The sequence below is a fragment of the Myripristis murdjan genome, chromosome 18, assembly GCF_902150065.1.
Source record: "Myripristis murdjan chromosome 18, fMyrMur1.1, whole genome shotgun sequence".
Taxonomy (NCBI): domain Eukaryota; kingdom Metazoa; phylum Chordata; class Actinopteri; order Holocentriformes; family Holocentridae; genus Myripristis; species Myripristis murdjan.
This window is the reverse complement of record NC_043997.1, coordinates 469,410-481,909: the sequence shown is the minus strand read 5'-3', so window position 1 is coordinate 481,909 and position 12,500 is coordinate 469,410. Positions and strand designations below refer to the sequence as shown.

The 12,500-nt window shown below is 48.4% G+C and overlaps 1 protein-coding gene across 3 annotated transcripts in view; it reads left to right on the top strand.

Moving 5' to 3' along the window:
• Positions 1 to 12,500, top strand: part of dlg4b (discs, large homolog 4b (Drosophila)) — a 48,326-nt gene that overhangs the window by 23,340 nt on the left and 12,486 nt on the right. For all 3 annotated transcript variants that reach the window (XM_030076350.1, XM_030076349.1, XM_030076352.1), the window contains 4 exons: positions 5,736 to 5,786; positions 6,604 to 6,728; positions 9,986 to 10,155; positions 11,117 to 11,253. In XM_030076350.1, coding sequence (XP_029932210.1) covers positions 5,736 to 5,786; positions 6,604 to 6,728; positions 9,986 to 10,155; positions 11,117 to 11,253 — 483 coding nt within the window. The remainder of the gene's footprint in view (positions 1 to 5,735; positions 5,787 to 6,603; positions 6,729 to 9,985; positions 10,156 to 11,116; positions 11,254 to 12,500) is intronic.

Sequence of the window (12,500 nt, the reverse complement as noted above, 5' to 3'; positions counted from 1 at the left end):
GTCTGCTCAGTCTGTCTATCTGCCCATCTGTCTGTCTGCCCGCCTGTCTTCCCGCCTGTCAGTTTGTCTGTTGGTCTGCTCACCTGTCTATCTGTCTGCTCACCTGTCGTTCTGCCCACCTGTTTGTCTGTCTGTCTGTCTGCTCACCTGTCTGACCACCCTTCTGTCTGTCTGCTCTCCTGTCTGTCTGTCTGTTTGTCTGTCTGCCTGCTCACCTGTCTCTCTGTCTGTCTTTTTGCTCACCTGTCTGACTGTCTACTCACCTGTCTCTCTGTCTGTCTGCCTGCTCACCTGTCTGACTGTCTCCCTGTCTGTCTGCCTGCTCACCTGTCTGACTGTTTCCCTGTCTATCTGCCTGCTCACCTGTGTTTCTGCTCGCCTGTCTGTCTGTCTGTCTGTGTGTGAGACGGAGGAGAGACAGGTGGAGAGACAGACACAGGTAGAGAGTGAGACACTGTGGCTGCTTGGGGATTTTCTTCTTCTTCATTTTGAAAAATGTTAAATGTTGTTTACGTTTTGCGTCGGCTCTCAGGTCAGTTTGTTGTTGTTTGTTGTTGTTTGTTGTTTATTGTTTGTTGTTGTTTGTTGTTGTTTGTTGTTTTCTGTTCATGCTGTTTGCGATCAGCAGAGACAGAGCTGCTCCACAACCTGTGATACTGAGCTCAACCAGAAGGGGGCGTGGCTGCGTGTCGACCGGCAGCTACACACTGAGTTAGTAGGCGTGGCCTGTAGTGAAGGGGGCGTGCCCCGCTGTGAGGGGGCGTGGCCTGTAGTGAAGGGGGCGTGGCTAGTCACCAGTCTCACATGTTGTTCCTTGGCCGGGACAAACCTCACATCAGTTTTGTAGTGTTGTGTTAATTGTTGTTGTTGTTGTTGTGTTTTTATGGGAGGCCACGCCCACTTTCCTCTGTGAGAAGTTTTAATGACCCAGAAACAGCCGTCCCACTGCGTGTGGTCACTCATAGCCCCGCCCTCTGATGTCATCAGGAGGGGATAACTAATCAATCAATCAGTCAACCAATCAGTCAGTCAGTCCTGCCACGTGTCACAGAGAGTAAAGCCAGAAGAAGTTTGTTCTCCCTGAAAAAAGAACATAACAGGAGCCTTGGGGGCGGGGTTTCACATGGGGGCGGGGTTTATATGGGGGCGGGGTTTATATGGGCAGGGCCTTGATGACAACTTTCCTCTTTTACATCAGCACAGCAGGGCAGCGGCCATGTTTCCATGAGTCCTACAGATTGGAGAATGTCTGATCTCAGGTGATCTCAGGTGATCTCAGGTGATCTCAGGTGATCTTAGGTGATGTCAGGTGATCTCAGGTGATCTCAAGTGATGTCAGAGGTTCTCAGGTGATCTCAGGTGATGTCAGAGGTTCTCAGGTGATCTCAGGTGATCTCAGGTGATGTCAGAGGTTCTCAGGTGATCTCAGGTGATGTCAGGTGATCTTAAGTGATGTCAGGTGATCTCAGGTGATGTCAGGTGATCTTAAGTGATGTCAGGTGATCTTAGGTAATGTCAGAGGTTCTCAGGTGGTCTTAGGTGATGGTAGGTGTTCTCAGGTGATCTCAGGTGATGTCAGAGGTTCTCGGGTGATCTCAGGTGATCTCAGGTGATGTCAGAGGTTCTCAGGTGATGTCACGGGTTCTCAGGTGATCTCAGGTGATCTCAGGTGATGTCAGAGGTTCTCAGGTGATCTCAGGTGATCTCAGGTGATGTCAGGTGTTCTCAGGTGATCTCAGGTGATCTCAAGTGATCTCAGGTGTTCTCAGGCTTGTAGTTGTGGTTCTGGGTGATCTGACGCTGTGGTTATCAAAGCGGGGTCCGGGGTCCCCAGGGGTCCCTGGGAACACCTGGAAGACTCCAGGTGTTTCTCAGCAACATGAGGGGCACTAAACAGGAAGTGGTTTTGTGATTGGACTGTTATCTCTCCTCTGATTGGATGTCAGCAGTGGTGGTTCTGTCTGAACCAATCAGATGGACCGTGACGCAGCATGAAGACCAATGAAGAAGACGTTGCTCACAGGAGGAGGTGGATGGACCAATCACATGAGCCCTGCTCCCTTTAGCAAGCTAACGTTGCTCGCTAAAAGGCTAACGTTCTAAGAGAGAACATTAGCCAGCATGGGAACCGGCGTGGGTCAAAACGCTGAGGGAGGTTCCAGATGGGGTTCGGGACCCGGAACGGGACCAGTTCCTTGTTGGCTGGAGCTCCTCCTGTCTGGAGGGTTCCTCCTGGTCTTCCTGCTGTGAGCTCCTCCTCCGTCCCCGCCCTCCTGCTGTGAGCTCCTCCCCCGTCCCCGTCCTCCTGCTGTGAGCTCCTCCCCCGTCCCCGCCCTCCTGCTGTGAGCTCCTCCTCCGTCCCCGCCCTCCTGCTGTGAGCTCCTCCCCCGTCCCCGTCCTCCTGCTGTGAGCTCCTCCCCCGTCCCCGCCCTCCTGCTGTGAGCTCCTCCTCCGTCCCCGCCCTCCTGCTGTGAGCTCCTCCCCCGTCCTGAGGCCGGAGGGGGAGGAGGCGCCGCTTCACAGCTGCAGAACCACAGAGAGGAGATCTACCTGTCTCATGCTGCATTTCTCTGGACGTCAGCAGCAACACAGAGAGAGAGAGACAGACAGACAGAGACAGAGAGAAAGACAGAGACAAAAGACAGAGACAGAGAGAGAGGGAGACAGAGAGAGAGAGAGAGAGAGAGAGAGAGAGACAGAGACAGAGAGAGAGAGAGACAGAGACAGAGAGAGAGAGAGAAACAGACAGAGAGAGACAGAGGAATAGAGAGAGAGAGAGAGAGAGGGAGAGCTGTCAAGGGAAATGAAGAGAAATGGCTTTAATTAATGCAGTGAGAGAACTGACACACACACTCACACATGCACACACTCAAACACACTCACACACACACACACGCACACACACACACACACACACTCACACACACACACTCTCAGGTGTTCTCACTGGCAGAGAGCAGGGCTTGCTCTCTCTCTCTCTCTCTCTGCCTCACTCGCCCTCTGTTACATAACCATGTTGAAGCTCCTCTGTTCGTCTTTTCTCAGCAGAAGAAACAGTGTGTGTGTGTGTGTGTGTGTGTGTGTGTGTGTGTGTGTGTACTCTGTTATGTCATGCTGTGTGTGTGTGTATGTGTGTGTGTGTGTGTGTGTGTGTGTAGGTGTTGTAATGTTGACAGCTGTTTAGCCCCGGGAGGACGAGAAAGAGAGATGAAGATATTACTAATAACCCAGCAGAGAGAGAGAGAGAGAGAGAGAGAGAGAGAGAGAGAGAGAGAAACAGGCAGGCAGACAGACAGGCAGGCAGACAGGCAGGCAGACAGACAGACAGGTAGAGAGACAGGCAGACAGGTGTCTCTCTGACAAGTACAAATACAGTACAAATATTGTACTGTTCATGCCAACAGCATAGAAACATATACACTCCCACTCACTCATTGATTGGCTGATTGATTGGCTGATTGATTGATTGACAAGCTGTGTGTTGTGAGCATCATGTTGCCATGGTGACCAGCTGACTGGCTCTGATGGAGACTGAAGGACTGATGGAAATTCTGTGTCATGGTGCTGCTCAGGAGTGAGAGTAGAGAGACCAGTAGAGACCAGTAGAGACCAGTAGAGACCAGCTGAGACCAGCTGAGACCAGCTGAGACCAGTTGAGACCAGTAGAGACCAGCAGACAGAGACCTGTAGAGACCAGTAGAGACCAGCAGAGACCAGTAGAGACCAGCAGAGACCAGTAGAGACCAGCTGAGACCAGTAGAGACCAGTAGAGACCAGCAGAGACCAGTAGAGACCAGCTGAGACCAGCTGAGACCAGCTGAGACCAGTTGAGACCAGTAGAGACCAGCAGACAGAGACCTGTAGAGACCAGTAGAGACCAGCAGAGACCAGTAGAGACCAGTAGAGACCAGCAGAGACCAGTAGAGACCAGTAGACAGAGACCTGTAGAGACCAGCAGAGACCAGCTGAGACCAGTAGAGACCAGTGGAGACCAGCAGACACCAGTAGAGACCAGTAGAGACCAGCAGAGACCAGTAGAGACCAGTAGACAGAGACCTGTAGAGACCAGTAGAGACCAGCAGAGACCAGTAGAGACCAGCTGAGACCAGCAGAGACCAGCTGAGACCAGCAGAGACCAGTTGAGACCAGTAGAGACCAGTAAAGACCAGCAAAGACCAGCAGAGACCAGTAGAGACCAACTGAGACCAGCAGACACCAGCAGAGGCCAGTTGAGACCAGTAGAGACCAGCTGAGAACAGTGGAGACCAGTAAAGACCAGCGGAGACCAGTAGAGACCAGCTGAGACCAGTAGAGACCAGTAGAGACCAGCTGAGACCAGCAGAGACCAGTAGAGACCAGTAGACAGAGACCTGTAGAGACCAGCAGAGACCAGCTGAGACCAGTGGAGATCTTGCTTGCAGACATCCTTATAGCGAAGCAGAGGGCGGCCAATTGGCCTTTTGCAAGATGACAGTTCCACATATAAGATGTCCTTTGGGATTGGACCATCGTCCATCCGGCGGACATGGCCCAGCCATCGGAGACGTCGCTGCCTCAGGAGAGAGAACATGGTAGGGAGCTGTGCTCTCTCCAGGACTGCTGAGTTTGTGATCCTGTCCCGCCAGGTGATGCCCAGTATGCGTCGCAGGCATCGCAGATGGAAAATGTTTAGCCTCCGCTCTTGGCGGGAATATGGGGTCCAGGCTTCACAGCCATGCAGGAGTGTACTAATGACACAGGCTCTATACACCTGTACCTTTGTATGGACAGTGAGTGTTGTTGTCCCAGACTCTAGGTGTAAGCTTCCCAAAAGTAGAGGCTGCTTTCCCGATCCGGCTGCTGACTTCAGCGTCGAGTGACAGGTTGTTGGTGATGGTAGACCCAAGATAAATGAAACTGCTTACAGCCTCCAGTGTGTAGTTGTTGATGGTGATGGTAGACCCAAGATAAATGAAACTGCTTACAGCCTCCAGTGTGTAGTTGTTGATGGAGATGGTAGGAGGGGTTTCAGTTCCCTGTCCCATCGTCTTGGTTTTGCTCAAGCTGATGGTCTGGTTGAAGTCCTGGCATGCTTGGGAGAATCTGTCGATGAGGATCTGCAGGTGCTCCTGGGAGTGTGCAGCCACTGCTGCATCATCAGCAAACAGCATCTCCCGGAGGATGAGTGGTCTCACCTTCGTTTTCGCTTTCAGTCGGGAGAGGCTGAATAATGATATATTGATAAGCTGATATATTGATAGTCTGATATATTGATAAGCTGATATATTGATAGTCTGATATACTGATAGTCTGATATATTGATAAGCTGATGTACTGATAGTCTGATATATTGATAAGCTGATGTACTGATAACCTGATATACTGATAACCTGATATATTGATAGTCTGATATATTGATAAGCTGATATATTGATAACCTGATATATTGATGAAGTCATCAGTAGCTGGTCGTTGTGACCTCATCGTCCTCTCCTGCTTTTTTGCTTAAAAATGAGAGAGAGAGAGAGAGAGTGAGAGAGAGAGAGAGAGAGTGAGAGAGAGAGAGAGAGAGACAGAGAGAGATAGTTGCTATGGCTACAGTGGTTGCCTGGGTAACTGCCCCCCCACCACCCAAAGGGCTCAGCAGCTGTTGCTATGGAGTTGCCGTGGAAACGATGGTTGAGGAGCGAGTGGATCTGACTGACTCTCTCTCTCTCTCTCTCTCTCTCTCTCTCTCTCTCTCTCTCCGTTTCCAGATGAACGGATCAGAAGGAGAGCTGGAATATGAAGAGATCACACTGGAGAGGGTGAGACACACACACACACACACACACACAGAGAGACACAAAACACACACACACACACACACACACACACACACACACAGAGAGAGAGAGAGAGAGACACAAAACACACACACACACACACACAGAGAGAGAGAGAGAGAGAGAGAGAGAGAGACACAAAACACACACACACACACACACACACACACACACAGCTCCAGAAATAGCTCAGTCCAGGTTTAGCAGCTGTCAGATTGTGGCTCTTAAAGGGCAAATCCACCCAAAATAAACTCCAAACAGCCTCCTGGTTTTATTTTGAAAGCGTCAGATCTGAGCATGACCTCATCAGGTAGAACTCACCTGAGAGAGGAACCTGTCAGACTGAGACGAGGCTTCACGTTAGTTATTATTATTTTATTTCTGCTCACACTATTTATATCTCACATCAAACCATGACTGGACACTTTTAACTCCAGCCTCTGAACCAAAACTCCTTCATCTCTAAAAAAAAAAAATAAATTAAGAACCAACCAGACGCTTTGCTGCATGTTTTTCACTGTCAAAAGGAAAAACTTCACTTCACACTTTCTCTGACTTCATCTTGTCTTTTTGTTCCATTTAGGAAAAAAATCATTTTAAAGTTTTCACAGGAACAGCAGCGATTTCCAAAAATATTTCAGAAAAGAAAAAGAGTAAAGGGGCTGTGATGCTGCACAGCTGAAATTACTATAATATTACTGATTCTACTGCTCATAATAATGATGAAAATGATGATATTGTGTGTGTGTGTGTGTGTGTGTGTGTGTGTGTGTGTGTGTGTGTGTGTGTGAGCGAGCAGGGGAACTCTGGCCTTGGCTTCAGTATCGCAGGCGGGACAGATAACCCTCACATCGGAGACGACCCGTCCATCTTCATCACCAAGATCATCCCAGGAGGAGCCGCCGCCCAGGACGGCCGCCTGAGGTATGCACACACACACACACACACACACACACACACACACACACACACACATGGTAAGATGTTGGGTCGACAGCGACCTCCGTCAGATGTGAGCCCTGAGCCATCGCCTGTCAGACGGGCTGCTGGGAAATAAAAGCCTCCAGTCTGCAGGTGGAGCTCCAGCCGCCTCGCCGGCTCCCCCTGCAGGCTGCAGCCCGCCGTCGCCCCGCTGTACGGAGCCTCTGAACTCTGAAAACACTGGATCAAATTTTGGATTCACCACCAACAGTCATAAACTGCCTGTATCTGAAATCTGCACAGCTGATTTGCCGCTTCCAAAAACATTAGACAGGGTTCCCGCGGGGTCTTAAAAAGTCTTAAAAGCACTGAATTTATGAATTTGGAAATAATACCTTGAAAAGACTTGAAAAAGTCTTGAATTTTGATCTTGATCTAGGTCTTAAAATTTGTTCTGTAAGTAACTTCTCCGTATCGCATTTCTCCTCAAACGTTTCATTTGTCAGCCACGATTATTTTGATAAAATAACGTAAACAAAGAGCGGCGGAACCAATAATTTCGAACACAATTTCAGCCCCGGGAAAATGCTACGAATACGTCCCTGAAGACCTCACGCTACAGCAGACACAAGACTACCAACGACAAGACAAGTAGTTGTTTTTTTAACGTTAGATAGTTAATTCACGCTTGGAAAATGGGGAAATGTAAATTCAACAAAGTGTGGATGGATAAAATTTCTTTCCGTCACTGGTTAAAATCTGTGGCAGATAATGTTTCTGAAGCCTAGCCTACTGCACCTTGTGTAAAAAGAGGACCCAGCTTGGAACAGTGGGGGTGAAGGTGTTGGACTCCAGGCACATTAAATCCACCAGAGGAAAGGAACAAACTCCTTCAATCACCTCCAGGTTCCCACCAGCTAACGCTAGAGTCGATCTATGGGCGTCTTCCGGGTCCACGCCAATGCTGAAAGCAGAGGAGGAGTTAATTTTTCTTTGTCGGTAGGGCTGTGAAATAGGCTGAGAAATAGATATTAATTTTCGATATAAAAGGTCTTAAAAAGACTTGAGTTTAACTTGAAGAAACCTGTAGGAACCCTGATTAGAAGTGAATTTAATGGTGAAACAGCAGGAAACTGTTTACCTGCTGTTTCACTGCTCCTCCCGTCAGCGCTGCAGTGAATTCTGGGATAGCCTCGGCCATGAAGGAAACACCAGGTGTCCCAGTTCAGCTGGAGGAAGGCTGCGTCAGGGTTAGCCTCAAAGCCCTAACCCTAACCCCTCCTCCGTTAGGGTTAGCCTCAAACGCCCTAACCCTAACCCCTCCTCCGTCAGGGTTAGCCTCAAACGCCCGAACCCTAACCTCTCCTCTGTTAGGGTTAGCCTCAAACGCCCTAACCCTAACCCCTCCTCCGTCAGGGTTAGCCTCAAACGCCCTAACCCTAACCTCTCCTCTGTTAGGGTTAGCCTCAAACGCCCTAACCCTAACCCCTCCTCCGTCAGGGTTAGCCTCAAACGCCCGAACCCCTCCTCCGTCAGGGTTAGCCTCAAACGCCCGAACCCCTCCTCCGTCAGGGTTAGCCTCAAACGCCCGAACCCCTCCTCCGTCAGGGTTAGCCTCAAACGCCCTAACCCCTCCTCCATCAGGGTCAGCCTCAAACGCCCGAACCCCTCCTCCGTCAGGGTTAGCCTCAAACGCCCTAACCCTAACCCCTCCTCCGTTAGGGTTAGCCTCAAACGCCCTAACCCCTCCTCCGTCAGGGTTAGCCTCAAACGCCCGAACCCCTCCTCCGTCAGGGTTAGCCTCAAACGCCCGAACCCCTCCTCCGTCAGGGTTAGCCTCAAACGCCCGAACCCCTCCTCCGTCAGGGTTAGCCTCAAACGCCCGAACCCCTCCTCCGTCAGGGTTAGCCTCAAACGCCCGAACCCCTCCTCCGTCAGGGTTAGCCTCAAACGCCCTAACCCCTCCTCCGTCAGGGTCAGCCTCAAACGCCCTAACCCCTCCTCCGTTAGGGTTAGCCTCAAACGCCCTAACCCCTCCTCCGTCAGGGTCAGCCTCAAACGCCCTAACCCCTCCTCCGTCAGGGTTAGCCTCAAACGCCCGAACCCCTCCTCCGTCAGGGTCAGCCTCAAACGCCCTAACCCCTCCTCCGTCAGGGTCAGCCTCAAACGCCCTAACCCCTCCTCCGTTAGGGTTAGCCTCAAACGCCCGAACCCTAACCCCTCCTCCGTCAGGGTCAGCCTCAAACGCCCTAACCCCTCCTCCGTCAGGGTCAGCCTCAAACGCCCTAACCCCTCCTCCGTTAGGGTTAGCCTCAAACGCCCTAACCCCTCCTCCGTCAGGGTTAGCCTCAAACGCCCTAACCCTAACCCCTCCTCTGTTAGGGTCAGCCTCAAACGCCCTAACCCCTCCTCCGTTAGGGTTAGCCTCAAACGCCCGAACCCTAACCCCTCCTCCGTCAGGGTTAGCCTCAAACGCCCGAACCCTAACCCCTCCTCCGTCAGGGTCAGCCTCAAACGCCCGAACCCTAACCCCTCCTCCGTTAGGGTTAGCCTCAAACGCCCGAACCCTAACCCCTCCTCCGTCAGGGTTAGCCTCAAACGCCCTAACCCCTCCTCCGTCAGGGTTAGCCTCAAACGCCCTAACCCCTCCTCCGTCAGGGTTAGCCTCAAACGCCCTAACCCCTCCTCCGTCAGGGTCAGCCTCAAACGCCCTAACCCCTCCTCCGTCAGGGTTAGCCTCAAACGCCCGAACCCCTCCTCCGTCAGGGTTAGCCTCAAACGCCCTAACCCTAACCCCTCCTCTGTTAGGGTTAGCCTCAAACTCCCCTAACTCTACCCTCTCCTCCGTCAGGGTTAGGGGAGCCGTCAAAGTATTTTCATATGGGCGGTGTGAGGCGGCCAGCGGCTCGGAGGCTGCAGCCGCTGTGTGACGTGTTGCCGTTTGACGTGTGCCGTTTCAATTTCAATTTTTCAATTTAAATAGCTTTATTGGCATGACAAGGCAGGGCTTATATTGCCAAAGCAAATAGCAGTGATAATGACAGTAATATTAGTAAAAATAAAAATAAATAAATGGATAAGTGACTAATGATACAACGTACACAATAACAATACAGATATAAACAACTTAACAATTTAAACATTTTTCAGTCACCAGGCCACAAGGAACACAGTGTCTCTCTCTCTCTCTGTCTATCTGCCTGTCTCACTCTCTCTCTCTCTGTGTCTCTCTGTCTCACTCTCTCTCTGTCTGACTCCAGGGTGAACGACAGCATTGTATTGGTTAACGACGTGGACGTGCGTGAGGTCACGCACTCGGTTGCCGTGGAGGCACTGAAGGAGGCGGGGCCTGTCGTCAGGCTGTACGTGCTGCGGCGACGCCCACCGAGCGAACGCATCACCCAGATCAAACTGCTGAAGGGCCCTAAAGGTGTGTGTGTGTGTGTGTGTGTGTGTGTGTGTGTGTGTGTGTGTGTGGATGAACAGGAGGTGGTCAGTGCCTGTGTGGTGCTGCTGTGTCGCCCTCTGCTGGCTCACAGCTGAACTGCTGATCATCTAACAGCTGTTCTGTCAGACTAGGATTAAATCTAATCTGACATGAGATTACTGCTTCACTGTCAGGACTGAAACAGAATTCAGTCTGGACTCACCTTCCTCTAGATCTAAATGATCTGGTCCTCAGGTCAAAGGTCAAAGGTCAGGCCTGTTTCTCCTCCACTTCTGGATCCGGTCTTAATCCACATCTTTTGAAATCAGTAAAGATCCGGTTTGATCCGGTCCCTGATCCTGCCGGGACGCTGGAGGAGCTGCCTGCCGCTAATGACGACGTTTATTATGTTATTATCATCTTAACATCATGTGTTGTCATGTTATTATCATGTTATTATCATGTTATTATCAGATTATTATCATGTTATTATCATGTTATTATCATCTTAACATCATATGTTGTCATGTTATTATCATGTTATTATCAGATTATTATCAGGTTATTGTCATGTTATTATTATGTTATTATCATCTTAACATCATGTGTTGTCATGTTATTATCATGTTATTATCAGATTATTATCATGTTATTATCATGTTATTATCAGGTTATTATCAGGTTATTATCAGGCCCCAATAACCTGATCAGAGACAGAAAAGTAGAATCTTAGGGGAACAGCACTTTTGGATATAATTTGCTGCCAAGGTCCCCACTGGTTCTATGTGGTTCCACCTGGTTCCACCTGGTTCTACCTGGTTCTTCTCAGTTCTATCATGTTCAAACTGCAGATTCCTGGCAGTAAATCTGTCTGTCTGTCTCTCTCTCTCTGTCTGTCTGTATCTCTCTCCCTGTCTCTCGGTCTCTCTCTCTCCTGCTGTGTGTGTGTGTGTCTCTCGCCCAGGTCTGGGCTTCAGCATCGCGGGCGGCGTGGGGAACCAGCACGTCCCCGGAGACAACAGCATCTACGTCACCAAGATCATCGAGGGCGGGGCGGCACACCGTGACGGACGGCTACAGATAGGAGACAAAATACTGGCTGTACGTACCCACACACACACACACACACACACACACACGGTAAAACAACAGGACCAACAGCTACAAATGAAATGTGATCACAGGATTCAGTAACATTTTATCAAATCTGATGTAATCTGACCTGCTGTTATCTAATGTGATCTAATATAATCTAACATAATCTAATGTAATCTAATGTAATGTTATCTATGATCTAATATAAAATGTGATTTCATGTCAGGTCTAATACAGTCAGATCAAACTAATCTGATTTAATCTAATCTGATCTGATCCAGTCAAATTTGATGAAACATAATCTGGTCTAAATTAAACTAAATTAAACTCAGAATAAATCAGAACTAAATCAGAATCAGAATCAGAATCAGAGAGATGTTATTATTGTTATTATGACAAGAATTAAATTTTAAGAAAAATAGAAAGAAATACGAAATATGAAAATATGTGCCTCACAAATCTTAAAAGATATGTGCAGAATTATTTGCATTAGGTCTCAGTTTGTGTGCTAATCCCACAAATATTACAACAACAAATACACAGCTGAGAACTGAGCATGTAAACAGTTTACTGACAAACAGCACACATACACAGGAACACTGCGCCTCTAATCTAATCCAAACTACACAGCGTTAACTTAATCTAATCCAAACTACACTGTGTCAGCTTAATCTAATCAAGACTACACTGCATTAACTTAATATAATCCAAACTACACAGCATTAATTTAATCTAATCCAAACCACACCACATTAACTTAATCTAATCCAAACTACACAGCATTAATTTAATATAATCCAAACCACACAGCATTAATTTAATCTAATCCAAACCACACCACATTAACTTAATCTAATCCAAACTACACAGCATTAATTTAATCTAATCCAAACTACACAGCATTAATTTAATCTAATCCAAACCACACCACATTAACTTAATCTAATCCAAACTACACAGCATTAATTTAATCTAATCCAAACCACACAGCATTAATTTAATCTAATCCAAACCACACCACATTAACTTAATCTAATCCAAACTACACCGCATTAATTTAATCTAATCCAAACCACACAGCATTAATTTAATCTAATCCAAACTACACAGCTTTAATTTAATCCAAACCAAACTAAACAGCATTAAATTAATCTAATCTAAATTAAACATTAATTAATTTAATCTGTACTAAAAAACACATTAATCTAATCTACACTAAACAACATGAAGTTAATCTAATCTAACCCCAGCCG